The sequence below is a fragment of the Nothobranchius furzeri genome, chromosome 5, assembly GCF_043380555.1.
Source record: "Nothobranchius furzeri strain GRZ-AD chromosome 5, NfurGRZ-RIMD1, whole genome shotgun sequence".
In the NCBI taxonomy this organism is placed as follows: Eukaryota; Metazoa; Chordata; class Actinopteri; order Cyprinodontiformes; family Nothobranchiidae; genus Nothobranchius; species Nothobranchius furzeri.
The window spans coordinates 9,969,569-9,990,163 of NC_091745.1; the positions used below are offsets into that span (position 1 = coordinate 9,969,569).

The window sequence follows — 20,595 nt, forward strand, 5'->3', positions numbered from 1 at the left end:
AGATCTGAAACTTTAAATAAGCACTGATGAAGTACTTCACATATGAAATTATCGTAAAAACCTTTTAAAATAGACCAACTTGAGGATTTCTAAAATGAAATGATTCAGAACTACCAACATAAAACAAAAACTAGTGATCCCGGTGTAAATGTATCCTCTCAGGATGTTATTTGGCTCAGACATCAACAAGAACTTGTTTTTGTGGTTGTAAATTAAAGTTAGAACAGTTGAACTTGAGCATAATTAAAAATTATGACAACAGTTTGTGGATTTGTTTTATTGATAAATGTTGAAATACAAAATGATTTATCAGATTTTATTTAATGTATTTTTGGAAAACTGAAGCCCTTGTCTATTACTTATGAAATTGTAAAAAAAAACAAGGTTTATTTATCCTGTCCTGATTTAAAGTAAAATCTCCCGAGTCCAGCTACATCTATTCAAATTGTTCTCTAGAAGCCATCTTGTGTTCCCTATCCCAACTCACACCACTTTCACTTTGCTATTAATGTCCTCCCTTAAACCAGGTTGTTTTAACCTAAGTGATGAATCAGTAGGAAGAAGCTGAGTCAACATTTTGTCCACAACAACTGTTTCTCTCATTTAATCTGTTGAATTCTGCACTGGAAAATAACTCCCAATTCCCCAAGCTAAAGAGGAATATAAAAATACGTTAGTGTGGAGCATTCCCGCTACGAAGAGGATGGGTTGAGCCTCAGACGTGGGCTTCTATTCAAATATGAAGTTCTACTTGACATCTTCTGCAAAGCACCGTTTGCTCATCCCTGACGCCTCTCCAAGCTGCAGAAGGAACAACACGACCCTGTGACATTTACAAAGTCATCTGGCTGAGGGAGATAACGTCCTTTTAAGAAAAAAAGCACTTCCAAAATCCCACATCCTGACGTCTCTGTATCATACAAACATGCGGCTTTGCAACATGTCAAGTTTTTGCATTAAGAGTAACTGAAGCTGACAAGTTTGAGACACTAATGCAAAGTTTATACATGTTAAAACTAAAAATTATTTTTCTCTGATCACATCTTGTGTTCCCTATAGGCACAGCTTCCACCAGAGGGAACCTAGCGTTGAGATGGAGTCAATTTCAAGTCTAATCTTTTTCATCCTGATAAAAATTTAGATAAAAGCCAAGATTTGTGTAAATAGTAGCAGGGGTAAGATAGGGCAAATGTTAATTAGGGTGAAAGCAAAGCATAAGATGTAATTAGCAAAGCATGGTGCAAATAAATACAAGCACAAACAGAAAAGTGTGAAAAGTGATGTCATAAGTTTGTGCAGCATGCTCAAGAGCAACACGATGCAAAATGAGATGGTTTTACTCTGAATGGAGTTGGAAAACTCTTTATTTGAATAAACAAATGAAAATAAATGATCAGTCTCAAAAGCCATGGGTTTAATGAAGAAGCTTAAATATGAGCTGTGCGGATTTAGCTTCTAATTCTCAGATCCTGTTCACCGTGGGATCATTTGTGCAGTTTAACCGACGGCTGGGCTTCTTGTTGATCTTTAGAAATCTGGCCGGTCCTTCTTCAGTTTGCTGTAGTCCATGTTTACTGTAAAGAACTAAGGACAAACAAGTTTTAGCTCAAACAAGCACATCTCACAGAAAATACAAAAAATAAGTTTTTACAGCTTGTTCAGAGACAACTCCACAAAATTACATAAATTATGAACATTACTCCAGTTACTTTTAAATATAGCTTCCCTTTTTGTAGAAAAACTATTTTTGATCAGGCTTCAGCAGTTAATGAGTTTATCAGATTTGTTAGCACTGGTCAGCATTAACCAGATTAGGCACTTTGATCAATCCCGTTGAAAGGCTTATCTACAGATTTGCAGCGCCGCTGGCAAAGATTCATGAAAGAGCAAATATATAACCTGTACTGTTACTCCAGAGAATTAACACATCAAAACATTATAATTAGTGTGAATTTTACTTGCATGGCACTACACATACCTTGTACTGATCAGTTGGACTCATTTTGTTCCAGGGCTCAGAGTTGTTCTTGCGATCCCAACTGCAGGGAGCAACAAAACATCAGTTAGAAGGTCATGAGTGCAACTTGAGCCTAGTTAATTATTTTGGTTGCCCCACAGAATTCTCACCAAACATCAGGGTTTCTCAAGGCCAGCCGAGCCAGGTACAGCATGGACATGGTTGCTCCTCCACCAATGAAGAAGAAAAGGGGAATCAGCTAAAACACAACAAACAGAAATCATTAATACCAGTGTTAAATTGCAAAAGAAGAGTACTAAATTTAAATCATATAACACAATTTACAACACATAACCACACAAATAGGATTGCAGGTTTGTCAACAGACTGGAGTCTCTGACAAGAAGCCAAACACACAACCCGGAGTATTTGTCCTTGAGAGTTTGTGTCCTACATTTAAAAAGGCCTATTCGCCATGTGCGCAGTTTATCATCAGTAACAACAGTATTATTGTTTACACTAATTAAACATTAGTTTAAGTAAAACGATGAGCAGCCTTGAACATATTAAAAGGAAGGTTACAACTTCCATAGAAACAGTAGGTTTCTACAACATTTAGCTACGCATGTAGCTGTTAGGAAATAGATTTTTACACAACCGACTTTAGCCCATAAATGCAGCTAAAACGAGCCTCTACTGGTTAGCGGATAGGTTATTAAAGTGCAACGTTATGCAATGTTATGCGTAATTTTAATAGATAACATTCATATGCGGTCACATGATCGGTTAGCGTTGCTAACCTGTCCAGCTAAGCTAAATTAGCAACGCAACAAAATGTTCACGGCCCCCGTTTGAGAACGAATCGTGGAAAACGAGTGTTCACTGAATAAAATGCGTGTGTACTTACAGCTGGATGGCTCCTTAACTGTTTCCGAACAATGGCGAGCATTCTGGCACCTGAAGAGGTCGATTTGTGTGAGAAAAATATTACACGCAGATATTTCCCAAAACGATGCGCAACTTAATCTGTGAGGTTGGGGGCGGAAGAAAAGACATAAAACCACGTAGGAAGCTACGCATAGTGCCTGATAAAACTTGGGATTTTGAATAAATAATTTTTGTTACTATACACATTATGAAAAACAGTTATTTCTTCTGATGGTAATAAATATTGAGGAAAGTCGTTAGATTTAATAATATGATTTTATGTCGCTTCAATTTTTATTTTAATGTAGTATTTTACTCTGGCAAAATTAGTGACTTAAATACATGGCGCTGCCTCTCTGCTCTAAACGAGTCCCTGCTCCCACGGTAAATTGATGTTCAGGTATTTTTTTTAATCCCATTTTAAACGTCTACAATATTGAATAAATTAGATTTTTTTCGAACACATTATAAGTATTTTAACGTCTTGTTAAATTGTTAGAATATTTCTGCTTTTGAATTTTAGTTTAAAAGTTTATGTATTTCTAAATAAGTTTTCTTTTAATTTGTTTATGCGGGTTAGCTAAGGGCTTTTTTTCCTTCCCTACCCTTAAGATTGCATCCTAGATGTTTTGTTATCAGTCTTCTATGTATAGTAACGGAAATTAACATTATTGGTTAGAATTTGCTTAGTCCAAGTATATTTTAATTATTACAGTAGTGTGTTTAATAGGGATGTGTATTGGTGAAATTCTGGTGATACGATACTTATCACGATACAGGGGAGACAATACGATATATGACGATATATTGCAATACATTCAGCCGGACAATATTAGCGATTTTTTTAGACTAAAATTATTGTAGGACAATTCAATAAATGGTCCAAACTGATACTTAACATGATTAACATGAGGTATCTGAACCATAATAGAGGGATTAACATTTCAGTGGTGGAAACAAACTCCATTCACACTACTGCTGACTAGCAGACGGCATTTGATTTGCACCAAAAGAAAAGAAAGTACACAAATGTTTGCACATAAATTCTTCCAAAAAAATTGATACACAGCTTTTGAACATCGATATATCACAGGAAAAAATATTGCGATATATTGCTATATCGATATTTTCTTACATTCCTAGTGTTTGATCTATAGTCTGTGCAGCATGTGAGATCTTTTAGACTGACCGTCAGAGCTGGTCATGTATCAGTAGCTCTAAACCAAGCCAGCCGAACTATCAATAACCTCACTATTAATGCAAAGGTGTTTTCTTCATATAATAATACAGATAATCATGATTTAGATTCATAACTGATGTAAAGCAAGTTTAAAAGGAGTTAAAATGGAAAAAATGAAAACCACAACAGATTATAAGAATGTCCCTTTATGGTAAGGTTTTTTTGTTGTTTTAAGAAAATAAAAGTAGAAACAATATAATAGTAAGACTGGACAAACAGGCTACATACAACTGTTTACATTTCTTCCAACAACAGACTTTGCTGTTTTCAAAGTAATAAACAAAATGTGATGGTTGCACACATTCGAGACTGGATTTGTAAAACTTTCTTTTTAGTTCAATGCTGGAAATGTATTTGTAGGCCTACTTAACTCATACAGATGTTCAGAGGTTGAGCTTAAGTCAGCTGGATTCAGTTGTACAATCTGTGTGGAACAGCCAGTTTAATTCTTCCACATACATTTAGAGGCTTGTGGTTGGCATGGTGATGGCTCATCACAGTTCCCTCTGGGCTTGATCCGATGTATCACACGTCTCTTCAGCTCATCAGCTAACAAATCAAAGTTGAAAACAAACTGTCTCTTAAGAACAGTTAAATATGAGACCACTATTTAACAAAACAAGCAGTTATTCTGGATACGAGATCTTCTGGAAATAGGATTCTAGTAAGAGTTTTTCTTGCAGTGTTCACTTGTTGCTCCTGTGTGCTGCAAGTTTCTTAGTGTGTGGTTTTCTTTGGGGCTTTTCCAAACTTTGCATCCAAACCAAGACCTGAAGTGAGAAATCCAGAGATGTTAACAATGATCTAAGGGACTTACACACCACTGAATAAATTGATATAAAAAAACCACCAAAGCAATACATCCACAGAGAACTAAGAGCCTAAGTAAAACCAAATCTCACCAAGGAACACCAGGATGGTGCCGAGCCATTGCATCCCACTCATGACGTTACCAAACAAAATAACAGAGCCGAGAATGGTGAAGAACTTCCTTGTGGTGGTGACAATGGAGCAGGTCAGAGGTCCAAAGTACACGACAGTCATAAAGATGAAGGTCTGACAAAGCAATGAAAGTAAGCAATCATCATATATCTTTAATTAAAACGATGCATGTTATTATCAAACATGGCATAGGACTTTTAAAATTCTTTGAATGACCTCATCCCCCCTTTGTCTCCTCCACCCACCTGACCCAAAGCACTGGTCAAACCAAACAAAAGAATGTTGTAGAAGATGCTCGGGTGGTGTTCAGCAAAAGTCAGGAACTTCCACACTTCTCCGGTCCACAACACAGCTGAAGGTGGAGAAAGACAGAAAATCAATGCCATTAAAAAATATAAATAAAGCCTGGTATTGATTAGAATGTCACAACATAATTTTAAAATGTGAGGAGGAAAAATATCATCTGGGTTCGGGGTTCACGAACCAAGTGCACAGCACCCCCATGTGGTTTAATTGGATAACAACAGTCAAACACGTGTGTGTGTGAGAGGGGGGGGGGGGGGGGGGGGTAAGGCATTGGCTAAACCTGCAGGACCTGTCTCCAAAAAGCATTAGGAGGAAACTCTTCCTCATACTAAGGATACCGTTACTTGCTTTAAGGGAAGAAAAATACTAAACTTGGACTCGAACTGCACTTTTGGGGAAATCAAGGTTGTTGTGAAACCTAAAGAATAATTTTCTAACACACTTTAACTGAAAAAAGAGGCAAACACTGATTAATGATGGAAAATGACTCCGAGATATCATTCAGCTGGTTAGTCGGTTTAAGGAGGAAAAGCCTCATTTCTCATCCCGACTGTGACCTTCTGATCCTTAACTTGCAGCTTATTAGTGACCAAGTTTAAAAAGCTCATCATTAAAACAGTTTGTTTTATCTGTGTTGCTCTTCAGCATATTATAGTTATCTCTTCACAGAACCGAGGGCTTTGATCTGCAGGATTTCCTGTCTTTTTAACGATAAAACTCAACACTTTGCCTTGACTGAGTTAATGAGATTTGGCTGCACAGATATTGGGCTCATTTTCAGCATCAAATGCTGCTGCTTTTGGTTTGTTTTTATTTATATAAATCACCGTAGATCAAAGCAAAACTCGTCCCAGAGTTGATTCACTCTGTCGTTACAAAGTTGAACAAGTTAACTGGCGTTGGCTTTTAGAAAACAGCCCATTGCATCAACAGCAACATCATTTTGATGATGCAAAATTGTTGCAAATGAGTGAAAAAGCAACATGTTAACGGAACTCGTCATATTTGGGAAATGGTAACTATTTAGGCCTAAGTGCAAATAATACATTTATTCTATCATTGTTAAATTGTTAGAAGAAATTATAAAAGCTTAATTTCAAAATGTTTTTCTTTTGAAAAATGTAAATATGAGCAGGAAATGCTTCTGTTTGATGTTGGTAGTTCTTAAGCATTCCAAGGTGATTCTGCTCATTAGTGTCTGTTCTTTCACAGAAATCAGAGAGGTGATTAATTCATTTGATGTGACTAAGGCAAAAGGAAAATAAAAAAAACAAGAGGACTCACCTAATCCCAGTATCAGAATGGACCACATGTTGATATTGAGCATCATGTGGTTGGCACTGGTCTGAAAGCGAGCCCTCATGTGGTCCTGGGCCACACCAGTCAGGCCGTCCAGTGTCAGAGAGACCAGCTGTAGCAGAGACGAACAAGCGAGACGTGAGAACAGAGAGGTCACAGTGACCTCAACAAAAGGCAGATACGTGTGACAATCAGTGAGACAAAAAAAACCTCACAAGCAGAATCTCTCCAAAGCCAAAAATATGGTCATCAGTCACAGCTGAGCCGTTGTTGGGTTTGTAGAGAAAGAGAGCAACACCACTCACGATCAGCAGCACACACAGGTACTTAGCCAGGGGATATTTCTTCCTTAGTATCGTTACGCCGAGAATCATCACTGCAACAAGAAGAAAAAAAAATGGTGGATCATGTGGATTTTACTTTAATACAGAACTAGGCCGTTTAACCCTGAGAGTGAAGCATATGGGACAGAGTGAAGTGTGTGCTTTGAATGCAACAAGAGATAACAAAGCTACGAGGGACAGGATATAACCTTCAGTCATCATGTAACCCATAACACGATGTCTCAGATCTGAGTTTGAGAAAAACCTTTTCTAAATGATCAAGGGCACATTTAATGAGCTTAAACTTAAAAACAGAGTTGGGATGCTGGGGAGTTTGAGTAAAGTTGGTCAATGTTGAAAAAGGAACCACTGAAAAGCCTAAAATTTGAGCCTTTTTTTGTTTTGTTTTGTTTTGTTTTTAAATGAAGGCTGACAGAACCAGTGATTATGATTACTACTTGTAATGAGTAAAAAACGCTCACAGAAGACATGAGCATCACACAAGTGTTTTAAAGTATTTGTTTCCCAAGTGATTCAACTTTTATCCCTGCATAAAGAAGCAGATGAGCAGCAGTTTAAACAGAGTATGTTTTTGATGTTCGAAATAGAACACTGACTAAAAGTTAGATGAGATTTACCTGGTATGGGCTTGCAGGACTTCCCCAGCACCTATAAAAACAAGAGAATTTTGTTAATATCTGTGCATAAATGCTTATATACAAATCCACATTAGTCTAAATGAATTAATGATGCTCCTTTTAAAAGCACACACCTGTGTGGGGTAGTTGACGTACAGAAGTGCCGAGTTGCTGGACACCATGGCTCCAAGATAAGAGAGAGAACACAAACCATATAGCCAGTTCGTAGTGTGATCTGGTTTGGAGCTCTCAAAACACTGGATTACTGACAATAAAGATACACATTATTTAAAAAAACATACATCAGCGAGCCACAACATAAGGACAATTTTTTATTTTTATTTATTTATTTATCTCAAACCATCGAAAACATGAAATTGCATATGCACTCCCCCATATTCCTGGTGCATACAATTTTTTTAATGAGGAATACGATAAACATATGCTGTTGAATGAAACAATACAAAACATACAATAACATAAAACCATTTGAGAGGGAACTGGAAGAAGCAAATAAAATAAAGGTGAGGTCTGCATTTCAAGCTCATACTCACAGAGTTTAGCAAAAATAGCACTGATGATGCACTGGATGAAGACTAAAGTACGGGCGAATGTGAATTTCTCTCCTCCATAATCACCCCGAGTGCTGCAGAGGGATAGAACTGCTGTTTAGCACACAATGTCAAAGTCACAGCAAATACGTCACTGACCGTTTCAGTGAATATTTGGCAGGTTCAAAGACTGAACTGTTGAAATTAGAGAAGAAAAGCTGTAAGTATTGTTTAATAACAATGGCTGCTTCACTGCAGTCAACGGGCACGTATGAAACCAGATCCTTGACACCAACAGAAAATACCATATTTTCATGACTGTGTGTGACTATGTAGTTGGATAACCTTTAGGACGTTATTAATATAATTTATTACGTTCTGTGGTGCATTTAGAGCTTGTTTAAAGGGTTGGAGGATTGTAAATTGGAGGACTAGCGAGCTCCAGAATCGTTGTTTAGCCCACACGCTTAGCTACTTACATTGTTTCCTGCAGTATCCCGTAATAAAAATAGCAAACGAAGACTCCAAGGAAGCAAACGATGAACCTTATCCGCATATTGTCCCACAGCGACGCGGGCTTCCCAGCTCCCTTTCCCGCAGCCATGATATCCTCCACCAGCCCGGGTACGAGAACCGACACCGCTCCGCTCCCCGCGCCTCTCACACCGGCGTCCCGCTCCACTATAACCGGTAGCACGAGCCCGAGATAGGTGCTCGTCTGTTCACGCGGACTTGGATTTTGTCCAGCAGCTGAAGATTTTGATGCTATGAGGTCAAATCACTGTTTTGCACTCGGTGATCCTAATTATAAAACCGATTTAAACCGGTGTCTAACTGGACTAGAGAAGCAAAGGTAACAAAGTATCACGCCATTGTTGACATTTTTAGATATTTTCCTCTCAAAAACTCATGGCAGACCGATAAAACGCTGAAAAGGTGTAATAGTCTGTACAGTACGTGTTTTCGTTCAGTATTTATGTTTAGAACCTGAAAAAAAAACCGGCTGAAAAAAATCTGCACAAGGACCCCGGGGTGTGTAAGTTGCGCCTGAATTTTAATCCTAGTTTAAGAACGTAAACACTGATAATAAATAAGTGTTACTTAACTCTATTCTAATTTAACAACTTCAATTTCCCTAGCAAAACAAGCTGTTATTATTTTTTTTCATTCAGCTCGAATAGCCTTTGAAAAGTGCTTCGTATTTAGTTAAACGTCCAGGGGATGTGTGGTCTTTCCTGGAAGTTGTCGCATACCTTTCAGTCGTCCTCGGATGTGGATTAAATTTATTGGTCCATGTAAGGCAGTAAAGAACCAATCACAAAGCAGATTTCTAAGAAGCAGGTGGCGCTGATGTTTGAAACGTAAATCCACGTGTCAAGTGCAGGATTAACCAGACAAGTCAGACTGTAAAATATAAGAAATATGTTGTTGCCAAACAAAAGGACTAAATCACCACCACTAAAATATTTTCATGTAGGTCAAAGTTGTATTTATTACACTGAAATATTCCCACAGATCTGGTGTTTTTGCTTTTAAAATGATAAAAAGCAATTCTTAATTGACACTTTGTGATCGGAACCCGGGCTGTAATAATGACCCAACAAAACAGAGTTTGGTTGCGGTATTACCTGGCAAGTAAAGCTATAAAAATTATTACTGTTTGTAATAAACAAACCAAGTTGACGATTTCTTCAGGAAATACATAAAAGTAACTCCTTACAAAATTACAAAAATAAATATCTTCCCAGTAACATTTTTAGAAAAGTAAGGCATCATAAACTATAAGCCAAAAAACATTTCTTTATATCCAACAGACTTAAGGAAATTTAGTAATTTCTTTTTTCATGTTTTAATCCTGTAACATTATGCTGAGTTATGATCAATAGTAATATTTGTGTCAGCATGAGTTGTAAGCGTCTTGGCTTTTCAAACACCTGTGTCAGATTGTATAAACACTAAAACTAGTTAGTTCATGAAAGCACAAGACAAAAACTCAAATATTTCAGCATTTTCTAAGGCCTTGGCAGCTAGTCTAGTCCGTCTCCTGTAGGGGAAATCTAGCACAGAATAAGTGCTGGTGGGGTTAAATCCCCTGAATCAAACCACCTCGTAGGCAGAAATGATCAAACAAGCTTCATTTTAGGCAACACTTATTCAAGAGTATGCTACCAACAAATGCTCAGTCACACAGTCTTATGATCACAGGTGGACAGTGATGAGACACTGGTCATTGTCATGCTGCATATAAAACGTCCCCATGTTGTTCAGGTCCTGGCAGTGCAATGTCATTTAGTCCTGAAAGACGCCGTTTGTAGACCCACCTACTGCATGCCCAGGTGCCTGGTAGGAGAGGCCTGACCAGAGCAGCCAGTGACCGGAGACACTGACAGGCCACGGAAGAGGAGGTCCATGGAGGGCAGCAGTGGTTTCAGGAGGCTGACGGGGCAGAAAGCAGAGCCTCCATGGGGGGTAAAGTTCACTTTATTGGGGTCTGGGCAGGATGGCTGGAGGAGAGGTTCATCTTGGCAAGCAGACCTGGAAATAAAGAGACATTGAAGTGGGCTTAGCTAATCTTGTTATTTCTATAAATCTACTGTGGTCTCTAGTATGAGTGAATGACTCGTGAGTCAAACTCTGTGGGGGGGGGGAAAAACTCTGGCAATCATGTTACAGGAAGTTGAAGTTATCCAGCAGAGTGGGGGGCCGAAAAAGTCAGGATTTGGAGTCTCACTCATTATTCGTGATATTTGAACAACTCGTCTCTGATTGGCTAACAGCAATACCACTTTCCCACAGGGTCCATTTGCTGTGCAACGTTGATGTTATCCACAAATAACACAAGCCTGAAAGAGTTCAGCTAGCGGTTAGCTTTTACTAGCCTAGACACACTCAGCCCTCTCCTGGACACTAAATCAACAACAGCCCTCTCTTTTATGAGCCAAAATGGGTGAGTCCATGAATTTGTGTTTGCAGTGTGACGTGACTTTTTTTTTTGACTTGGGTATTTTCCTATCTATTTTCTTTCAATGGCTAATGCAGGAAATATGGGCAGAAGACTAGTTTCATGTTCTGCCTGCATGTGAAACTCAGAACTGATATTATTTGTTTCTTAGAGAATTTCACCTTTAAAAAATCCCAAATCATAACAAAAGTTTTAACCACTATTTTGTACATTTCCAAAAACAAAAAAATCAGATTGCAGATTTCTCAAACAAAAAGGTATGTACAACTTCTTACTGTGGTCCAGCCAACCCCCCCCCCCCCCCCCCCCCCCCCTTTTTTTTTTTAACTGTTTGGGTTCAATCTGCCAAACATTCAGTACGGTCTAGTGATAGCTGACGAGCTTCACTGCTTCTTTCTCAAGTTTGAGGCTAAAGTAAAATATACTTTCTTTATTGGCCTCCACACAACTCTGACATCACTCCACTGGAATAGCCAAACATGAGGTGCTCTGTGCGCCGAGGTCAGCGAACCCAAAGAAAGCCACTAGACCAGATGGTCTAGCACTCCAGGCGTGTACTGACCAGCTGGCTGAGGAATTCGAGTAGTTTTTTAACATCACTGTGACACAAGCAGTCGCTCCACTCAGAAGTCCGCCAAACCAGTTGCATTCACACCAGTAATATTTAGGTGTTTTGACAAACTGGTCCTCCACCTTTGACCTCAACAGCCTATGGATCTACTGAGGACACATCAGAGTGGCCACGCTGCGTTGAGTTGCCTGGAAAATTAAAAGTGCTACGTGAGGGCGCTGTTATCAATTTCAGCTCAACATTCAGCACCATCATAACAGACGTTATATTCACAAACTGCTGAACCCAAGTTTGTTGTCCTCCTGGTCCTGAATCAAACATCTCCTCCCTGAAGCCCCAAAGAGTTGTTACCTCTTCTCCATCACTCTCAGCACCATCTGTGTACCTACGAATGCTCACGTATGATAGCAGACTCTAGTGAAAATGTGGCCCAGATCCAGCCACCGTCTTTATTACTGGTAGAGGTAAAAACATTACAACTATTGGCCACCCGTGTTCCACCGTGTTCCAAAACATCTGAATTAGGGAAATTAAAAAGTGCGATAAACTTGTGATCGTGATTTTGCAAAAACAAAATTGTGATATATATATATATATATATATATATATATATATATATATATTTTTTTTTTTTTTTTTTTTTTTCAAATCACCCACCCCTAGGACAAATCTGTGAAAGTGGAGGAAAGAAAAATAAACAGTGCTTCAGAAGGTTAGGGAAATGAGTGAAAACAGGACGGGCAGGGAGTGAGCATATCTTAATAGGGCAAGCCGTTTTAACATTGAATCAGGAATCGGACCTCTCTGTAATTCCTATTATTATAGCAAGTTGCTAATTGAGCTGAAAAAATGGTGCACAATGTGTTTTACAAAATAGAGAGAGCAAAGATTTTTTTTTCTGCTGATCTGTGACTGAAAATTGGTGTTTTTATATGTCGTTACGAATAAATGTGCCTTTTTGTTTTGATTTGAACATGAATTGAATCTCTTCTAACATCTTTTTTTGCACCGTTTGAACTTGTGCGTGCTTTGGTGTGGCATCACAGCAAATCTAATTCACCTAACCACATGCGTTGCTTCCTCGCACACTCGAACTCGCTCACAGGCTTCTGGTGGCTGACGCTGGAAGGAGAAGGTTTTGTTGGGACGAGGGGAGGAAGAGCAGGGCTGCAGCACAGGAAGTTCCAGAGCAAACGAAGGAAGTGATGTAGACGGAGAAGGACAAGAGGTTTCACAGTCCACAGGGTCTGCACAGATGGACAGAGGTATCAGCACTAGAACCTGCACAGTAGGAACCTTAACACGGGCTTCATAGTTAAAGAGGACATCACCGTAGAGACGGCTAACCTGAGACTCCCATGGAAGAGGGTGAGTGAGGGGGAGACAAAAGGGATGAACTCAGAGGACGAGGGGAACCTGAAGGTGACACAATTGATGACTCAAGAGGATACGGAGACTGGGAGGGAGAGAGGAGGGAAGGATCCAACGGTCCAGGTGAGGGCTCGCTTTGAGAACCACTGCTGCATCTCGGAATGGGGACCGGAGCTCTGTGGCCATCTGGGATATCCAAAATCTAAAAGAGGAAACAATAAAAAACGATACAAGGAAAGGCCAAAAGTTTGGATTTTCCTGCTGATGTAATAAACAATTGTCCATTTTGATTAAAAAAAATTAATTATCTGTGTAATGTATGTGAGATGATGCATACAAAACAATAATACATTTTATTAAATAATGTGTAATTTATGCACCCACTGCAAGCATATTCAAGGAAAAACAAAAATGCTTTTATTTTTGTTTTCTTTATGGTTGCTCTGACCTCATGCTGATCATCTGCGTTCTCTGACACAAACACTTCCTCCAACTCCAAGCTGAGGCCCTCAATACTCCTCCTGAGCCGCGGGGCGAGTCTGTTCAGAGGCGTCATGGACATCGTCTGCAGAGGCACGACAAGCACAGTTAGACAACATCTGATTCTTCTCAGGAGCTCGTTTGTGCTTTGGTGTCAGCACGTAATTAAACGGGATGTAATGGAGGTTTCACATCATCATTGTGAGAGAACGGCCGCCACTCAAGAGACTTGGTGCTATAAAAAGAAAATTCACTGAACAAAAATCTCGAGTCGTACCTTGTTTCTTGGTGTTTGCAATCTTTCCACGTTGGTATAATCACGACAAAAGGTGTGAATGGTTACCTGGGTGGTTCCTGCTGCATGTCCTGCTGGCAGGGGGTGGTGTTGGAGCTCATATCCAGCGGAGGGCGGTGCATTTCGGGAACGCTTTTGCAGCTGGTGCCTCAGCTTGGCCACCTGAGGGCAGAGTCGAGATGAAAATGATTTAGGACTCAGGGTTGTTTATTCTGCTCTTTGGTGCTGTAAATATTTGGAGCTAACAGCTGGAGACGGCTGTGAGTTTGAGTGAGAAACAGATCATTATTAAATTCTTTGGAGTGTATACTTACCTCCTTTAGGTGCTCTGCGCTGCCCCAAGATGCAGAGCGCTTGTGGCCACCAGCACTTCTCCTTCCACGAGTGTCCTCTGCCCAGGAACTTGGAGTCTATGAAAACACACATCACAGACGCGTGAATAAAGGATCCTGTGTTTTTTTTTTCTGTCAAAAGGGACACGTTTGGCTCTGGGTCCAAAGGTCAGCAGCAGCATCAACCATTTAGTGGAACTTTCCTTTTTCTGAGCCAGCAAACTCCTGACACTTCTTTAGGGCACCACACACAAGTAAAGCTCCACAGCTGTCTTGAACACCTGCCTCCCAACAGCTGTACAGAGGAAGGCAACAAGAAACCACCAGGAGCTGCGAAACAGCCCCTCTTCCACCCAAACCACACCATCCAAAAGGCTATAAATAGGAATTCAACACCTCACTGCACTTATATTTTACTATTATTCACAAAGTCACAAACTGTGGAGGACAAACAGCCAACAGGTGAGCACCTCTTAAGCCACCTAGATAATCGTACCAATTTCTTCACGTTGACTCTTGATCTTCTGCCATGGTGGTTGATCAGAGCTGTCTGTAAGTTAGGAGAATCCGATGTGTCATTCATCTTCAGAACGATCCCCAGTTAATCAATAGGACTGGATAATTGAAGTCCCGGTACCGCCACGATCCCTGTCCTCTACTCCCCGCACAAAGTGACCCACTCAGCAGCGTCCATTTTCACTAGCTGGTTTCAGCTGGTGACACATGAAGTCATACAGCTCTCTCTCTCTCCGCAGCAGCAGGATCACACGGGAGCTTTCTGTCCCAAGAAACTCAACCTTGTCTCCAGCTTTCAGCTTAACCTTAACTCTAACTTCACAGGGTCTACCGGTGCCTTCAGCAAAATAAAAACAGACACGTCTCTGGTGCAGTTGGCTCAAATGTCCAATTCTCAGCTAAATAAGTCACCGCACAGCATGAGTCAGTCATATGGTATTGGTATAGAGTTACAGCTATCAACCCCCCCCCCCCCCAATCATCTAAATCTAACAGCCCCACCCTCCTCAAAACACAAGCAGTGCATCGTGGGACACTAACCTATAAAAAGATTCTAAGCATTTGGTCTGCAGGGCTAATGACCGCCACTTTTGACTTTTTCCTGTCAAACACTGAAATCCAACATTTTATTAATTTGATGTTGGAAAGACCGATTTCCCAACTGGAGCTTAAAATCACATCAAAGCTTCTGCTTGAGTTCATTTCCATTCTTTTAACTGTTTTGTGTCCTGTAATTTTAATGTGTAATGCCAATAGTTATATTTAGGTATAACATCACATCCCTCCTATCATGCATACTTAAAGCTGTTAGCAAATCTACAGAACAAACACGGTCAGAAAACGCTCACCCCTCCCCTCGGGTATCTTCCCTAGACCCACGTCCACCAGAACCATATTCCCGTGATGCCGGAGGAAACGAGAGAGCGCTAAACACCAGTCCCCATTTTCTAGGTCCAAACGTTTTTTCTTGTCCATGAATTTTAATGGTGTTTTTCTTTTTGGGACTCTGGTAGTTTTATCCTAAAGTTGAAGTGGTAGCAGCCGGCTGTTTCTCCTTCTCTGATGTTACTGAGCCGCCAACCTCTCACACCAGTAGGGTTCTGTTGCTAAATGTGTGAGTGTGTGATGAATGGAGGGCCCAGGGAAGTGACAAACGGGTGGTCCAATCGTGGCTTTTGGTCCAAAACGTGTTACTGGTGCAGGTTTTTAGACAAATGCAAGAGAACAACTTTATTAAATAATTTTTTTCATTTTTTTAAATCTCCACAATATATTTATAGCTATGTTTTGTTAGAGTGATGTTAAGAGGAAAAAAACTGTTTTAAGCAGATTCGTTTTCCAAATTTGCCATCGCAGCTTTAACCTTTAAACATTATATAACTTTTTCAATTTAAGTTCGTCAACAAGTGGCAAACAAACAGAAATATCTCAAAATCTATACTTGGGATCTGTCATATTTTTACATGTTGAGTGAGAAGAGAAGTAGCTGAAGAGTTTGATGTGTAATATGTGCATGGTGTGTAAAGGGTTGGTCATTAATAAAGTAAAAACCGCGACTGATCATTTCCGATTTCTCATTTCAATGCCAACATCGACCAATAATAATGGTAGGCCGATAAGTTTGGACGTCCCTAAATGGAACGTGACATAACCATTTCACTGAAAATAATTAGTAAAATACATTAAATGTTTTATCTGAAAACTGCTTTTTTAATATATTATTTTAACCTTTTTGTTTTTGTGAGTTTAATCTCAAAAGTCCAAGGAATTTATTTTTTACTTTTTTCAAAAATAATTTAAATTAATTCATAACCTTTTTTAATACAGACACATGGTCTCGTTTTAAGGTCATCACAATTAGCCCAATAACAGCAAAATTAGATCAACTATATGCTGTCTAATAAATGCTGATAGAGAGTTTTTAAAATGTTGGTTCTCTGATCCAAAAACCCCTTTTCATTTCTTTTTTCTTCATACAAACATCCACCGATCAGACCGTTCGATCTGCAACTCCTCCACACGTGCTAACGTCCTTCAGCAAACCACTGAACCCCGGCTGCTGCAAGCAACAGGCGAGCCAGCTACGCGGCGGTCCTGCTGCCACTGGTGTGTGAGAGTGTGTTCATGAATGGCTGAATGGGAAACACATATAAAGTGATTCGCAGAACCAGGCTAAGTTTACAAAACGCTGAGCGTGTTCAGACCATTTATGTCATTTATCACTGGTTCTGCTCCCCGTGGACATGTCTGCAAGAGTTTTCAGTCACCAATGTGACTCACTGACAGTTTATTTGGTGCTTTTTTTTAACTTTTAACTACACTGGGTATCCGCAGGAGCAATGGGATGCGTCATCACCATATCAGCGCATAGTTGATTAGTTAATTTCTGATCCTTGCTCAAATCTCACTTTGTTTTCTAACACGGGAACTGAAAAAGTGCAGTAGCGTGCATTAAAAACTGAACTCTCAGGGGAAAAGCTGTAGACAAAATGCAGAGGAACTTTGGCAGAAGGAGCTGGGTTGGTGCTGTGCATGTGTGAATGTGCTTGAGGAGAGTACTGGGGGATGGGGTGCCTCTATAATGAGGTCAGGAGGGGTCTTTTCCTCACAATGGAGGAAAATGGGGGTTCGTGCGGGTTTTAAACTGTGTCAGGAGCGAAGATGAAGACGTGGAGCTTGGTGATGTTGGTCTGGGCTTTGTGCACTAGTTTGGGGGCCGCATACAGTGGAGCGAGGGGGGAGCAAGGGAGGAACAGCAGTTTAAAGAACAAAAACAACTGTTTCCAGTTGGCTGCTTTCCACTCGCTGCATCAAACTGGAACCACCAGACACCTGCAACGCCAACATCAGATATCCCCTCCTCTACATAGAGACTTGGTGTCAGCGGGAGGCAGAGCTGACAAAAACTGGGTCTCAAACCTGTCTGCTGGTTCTTCTCTGTAACACGTAGCAACAGGTTTTATGGGAGTTGGGTTTGTGAAGCAGCAGAAGCTCTGTTATGTTACCAACATGTTTTTTGTTAATCAAGCGAACCATTATCACTAATCTGAATGGATTCTTGACATGTTGGGATTTACCTGAGTAGCTTTGTCATTGACGCAGGTAGCAGCTGTGCTCTCTGCCTCTTTGGGCCAGTGCCCCTGCAGATAGGGTCCGATGATCGTGTCCAAAGAAAGCGTCCGGCGGATGGTGGGTTTTGGAGGGCGAGCTGCTTTTGGGAACAGAAATCGTGCACGTTACATGAAAAATGTAAAAACCTCTTTCTGTTGCAGAGGTGTGTGAGCACATGCAGTTTTCAGTGCCTCTGGCAGGTGAGGAGCATGCCTTTGACCTGGAGCGGAGTCACCAAGCTGCACAACCCCCAAAAACTCCCCAAAGGCTGCAAGTTTATTTACCACAAACCTGAAAGCACATCCAAAGTCTGCTGTCTTCAGCCAGCGTTTCAGGGCAGACGGAACATATAAATAACCCACAGATGTGGTCAAGGAACAGAAACAAAGAGCTCTTTAGCTGCGTTAGCGTCAAAAGCATGCAGCAGAAATCCCTCAGGTCACAGTGCAAAGGGGCAGCTGAGCGTCCAAATAACATTATGAGACGAGCGTTGTGCTTCAGGGTTCACAACCTTCAGTGTTGACTCAACTTTCACAGAGTGTTGGAATTGTAGTTTTCAGATCAAAGCCAAGCCAAAGAAACAATTAGTCAAACTGAACCTGCTCCGTTATTACACCGCTGTTTTGTTTTCTAGCATGAGGCTTCAGCCCAAAATTAGTCAATTCTGAACCTGTTTAGACACAAACACTGTACTTCTCATGATATTATGGCTCTTTTGTAAAGAGCCTTGGGGGGTTGTAGAACCCTAGAATGCCCTACAGCCCATATCAAATACAGTCCTTTTAACATTTCAGAGTGATCAGAAGCAGATAGAGGTGAATGTGGTTCTCTGTGGGTGTATTTACCCGTTTTGAGCTCCCTGCAGAGCAGAGCAGAGCTCTTCTGGAGCTGATAGGGAATGGTGGCCCTGAGGGGCTTGGGGAGGCTGGGGGTGCTGCACCCCCGGGTTGCTCTTCCACCTCCGCCTCTGCCTGACATCCCCCTCTCCTCTCCTCTGGTCCCACCGGATAAAAACTCGCGGCTTTACGTGTCTGCAGCGTTCTACACACATTCAGACGATCCGCAGCGCTGATCCAACCATCAGTTCCTTGATGCGCCAACTATTCGAGCTTCCTTCTGTGATCATCATTTTCCTTTCCTCGCAGCTGAACTCTCGAGTGGAGTTGAGAAAAAAAGGCAAAAAGACGAGATGATGGTTTCACAGCATCCAGATGAGTGGCGTTGTTCCTCCAGAACAGATTACACACGAACTCCTGAAACTCTTCGGAGCTTATTTGTCTCGTGCGCAAAGTGGAAACACAACAGTCCGACCTGCAACTCGTGCAGCGCGTGTTTGTGAGGGAGGCTGACCTGGTTGGTTGGATCAGAATATGACTGAACGCCTATTGGTCCTCGCATCCATCTGTCTGCTGAAAGAAAGAAGCCCACCACCCTGAGGTCTTCCACCCACTTTAAGGTTTTTTTTTCTGCTGCGCATCGAGAGGCCTCCACCCCCCACTCAAGTCCAGATCATCCAGAATGGTCTACGTGTTGTCTCTCAAGTTGTGGGTCAGGGTCCGTTAAAAGATCAACGCAAGGGTTCAGGAGGTCCTGGGTCATTTTATTAATGATGCCAAGGATGAAACACAGAGGCACTCTTTACTATGATCTCATTTGCAATTGCAGGCTTTGAAAAATAAAATAAAACAAACAAAAAAAATCCAAATTATTCATGAATATAGACATTTTTGGTCTTTTCTATCTATGGCAGCTCTTGGCAGATGAATTTCTCTCAAATCTAGAGAGTGCAGCAAGGGGACGCTCACCTTTACGCAGTTCGATTCAGTTTATTTATATAGTGCACGTTTCCTATAAAAGGAACCAGCAAATTGCATCGAGTCACTGACTAGTTTCAGTGACTTTACAGCAATCCTCATACTAAGCAAGCATTTAGTGACAGTGGAGAGGAAAACTCCCTTTTAACAGGAGGAAACCTCCAGAGGATCCTGGCTCAGTATAAGCAGCCATCCGCCACGACTCACTGGGGATCGAGAAGACAGAGAGCACACACACACACACACACACACACACACACACACACACACACACACACACACACACACACACACACACACACACACACACACACACACCAAGTAATGTTTCCATGGTTACATTGTGATTTCTTAGTAAACATTCTATTTGGTGAGAGATAAACTTTATTGTATTTATCCTAGTGGATCTATATGTTTATGTATTTCGCAGACGTTTTTGTCCAAAGCGACTTACAAGTGAAGAGGTAGAGAATGAGGGACACATTTGTTTGTGTGCAAACGTCTCTGAAATACATAAACACAATACAAACACGCAATAGTAGATACACCATGGTGGACCGGAGACGTGACTGCAATGCTGGAATGAACTCAGAAATGGATTTGTGTCAGAAGCTTGATGTTCGCATTCATCCATGAAAATGCCGGACCTGTGTTGCACCTTTAACTTACTTAACTCCAGCACTCATAGGGAGAGAGAAAGGGACACCCTGGACATTTTGATACAATAACACCTGTAGGTGTAAATACGAGTCGCCAAACAACCTGACATGCATGTTTTAGACTATGTGAGGAAACTGGAGTTCCCTGGTAAAACCCAAGCATTCATCAGGACATGCTAACTCCGAGCAGTAAGGCTGGGATTCAAACCCGCAACCTTCTCACTGTGAGACAACAGTGCTACCAATTATTCCATCTAAATGTTTCAGTTTGAAATGTAAATGTGAAACTTATATTTTATTT

General features: G+C 40.8%; 3 protein-coding genes across 5 annotated transcripts; all 3 read right to left on the minus strand.

The window, feature by feature from the left end:
• Positions 1-1,346: 1,346 nt before the first annotated feature.
• Positions 1,347-3,024, minus strand: ndufa4a (NDUFA4 mitochondrial complex associated a). Its single transcript, XM_015948776.3, has 4 exons — positions 2,865-3,024; positions 2,128-2,216; positions 1,979-2,039; positions 1,347-1,584 (listed from the first exon to the last, which is right to left on the minus strand). Exons 1-4 carry the CDS (start codon positions 2,904-2,906, stop codon positions 1,528-1,530), a joined length of 249 nt encoding a protein of 82 aa, XP_015804262.1. The 5' UTR covers positions 2,907-3,024; the 3' UTR covers positions 1,347-1,527.
• Positions 3,025-4,254: 1,230 nt separating this feature from the next.
• On the minus strand, positions 4,255-8,957 carry slc35b1 (solute carrier family 35 member B1). The gene is made up of 9 exons (XM_015948777.3): positions 8,663-8,957; positions 8,187-8,278; positions 7,767-7,897; positions 7,633-7,663; positions 6,887-7,047; positions 6,657-6,783; positions 5,312-5,418; positions 5,027-5,180; positions 4,255-4,894 (listed from the first exon to the last, which is right to left on the minus strand). The coding sequence occupies exons 1-9, from the start codon at positions 8,785-8,787 to the stop codon at positions 4,842-4,844; spliced, it is 981 nt and encodes a 326-aa protein (XP_015804263.1). The 5' UTR covers positions 8,788-8,957; the 3' UTR covers positions 4,255-4,841.
• A 1,059-nt stretch (positions 8,958-10,016) lies between these two features.
• Positions 10,017-18,946, minus strand: fam117aa (family with sequence similarity 117 member Aa). 3 transcript variants are annotated; one of them, XM_054740235.2, is made up of 8 exons: positions 18,667-18,946; positions 17,788-17,918; positions 14,177-14,272; positions 13,911-14,024; positions 13,536-13,652; positions 13,064-13,289; positions 12,777-12,963; positions 10,017-10,718 (listed from the first exon to the last, which is right to left on the minus strand). In XM_054740235.2, the coding sequence occupies exons 1-8, from the start codon at positions 18,797-18,799 to the stop codon at positions 10,505-10,507; spliced, it is 1,218 nt and encodes a 405-aa protein (XP_054596210.2). In that variant the 5' UTR covers positions 18,800-18,946; the 3' UTR covers positions 10,017-10,504. The 3 variants fall into 3 exon arrangements, with proteins under 3 accessions (XP_054596210.2, XP_015804264.3, XP_054596211.2); XM_015948778.3 differs by having other exon boundaries at positions 17,788-17,921; XM_054740236.2 differs by lacking the exons at positions 17,788-17,918; positions 18,667-18,946 and adding an exon at positions 14,691-15,006.
• Positions 18,947-20,595: the final 1,649 nt, after the last annotated feature.

Coding starts and splice junctions, on each gene's coding strand:
- fam117aa (XM_015948778.3), bottom strand. CDS start 18,799: ATGTCAGGCAGAGGCGGAGGTGGAAGAGCAACCCGGGGGTGCAGCACC. Junction 17,922..18,666: donor CTGCAGGGAGCTCAAAACGG/GTAAATACACCC, acceptor TGTTCCCAAAAG/CAGCTCGCCCTCCAAAACCC. Junction 10,719..12,776: donor GAAGCAACGCATGTGGTTAG/GTGAATTAGATT, acceptor CTTTATTTCCAG/GTCTGCTTGCCAAGATGAAC.
- slc35b1 (XM_015948777.3), bottom strand. CDS start 8,787: ATGGCTGCGGGAAAGGGAGCTGGGAAGCCCGCGTCGCTGTGGGACAAT. Junction 7,898..8,186: donor TGCTATTTTTGCTAAACTCT/GTGAGTATGAGC, acceptor CTTTATTGTCAG/TAATCCAGTGTTTTGAGAGC. Junction 7,048..7,632: donor GTCCTGCAAGCCCATACCAG/GTAAATCTCATC, acceptor TTCTTGTTGCAG/TGATGATTCTCGGCGTAACG.
- ndufa4a (XM_015948776.3), bottom strand. CDS start 2,906: ATGCTCGCCATTGTTCGGAAACAGTTAAGGAGCCATCCAGCT. Junction 2,217..2,864: donor AGTTAAGGAGCCATCCAGCT/GTAAGTACACAC, acceptor GTTGTGTTTTAG/CTGATTCCCCTTTTCTTCTT. Junction 2,040..2,127: donor TTGAGAAACCCTGATGTTTG/GTGAGAATTCTG, acceptor TGCTCCCTGCAG/TTGGGATCGCAAGAACAACT.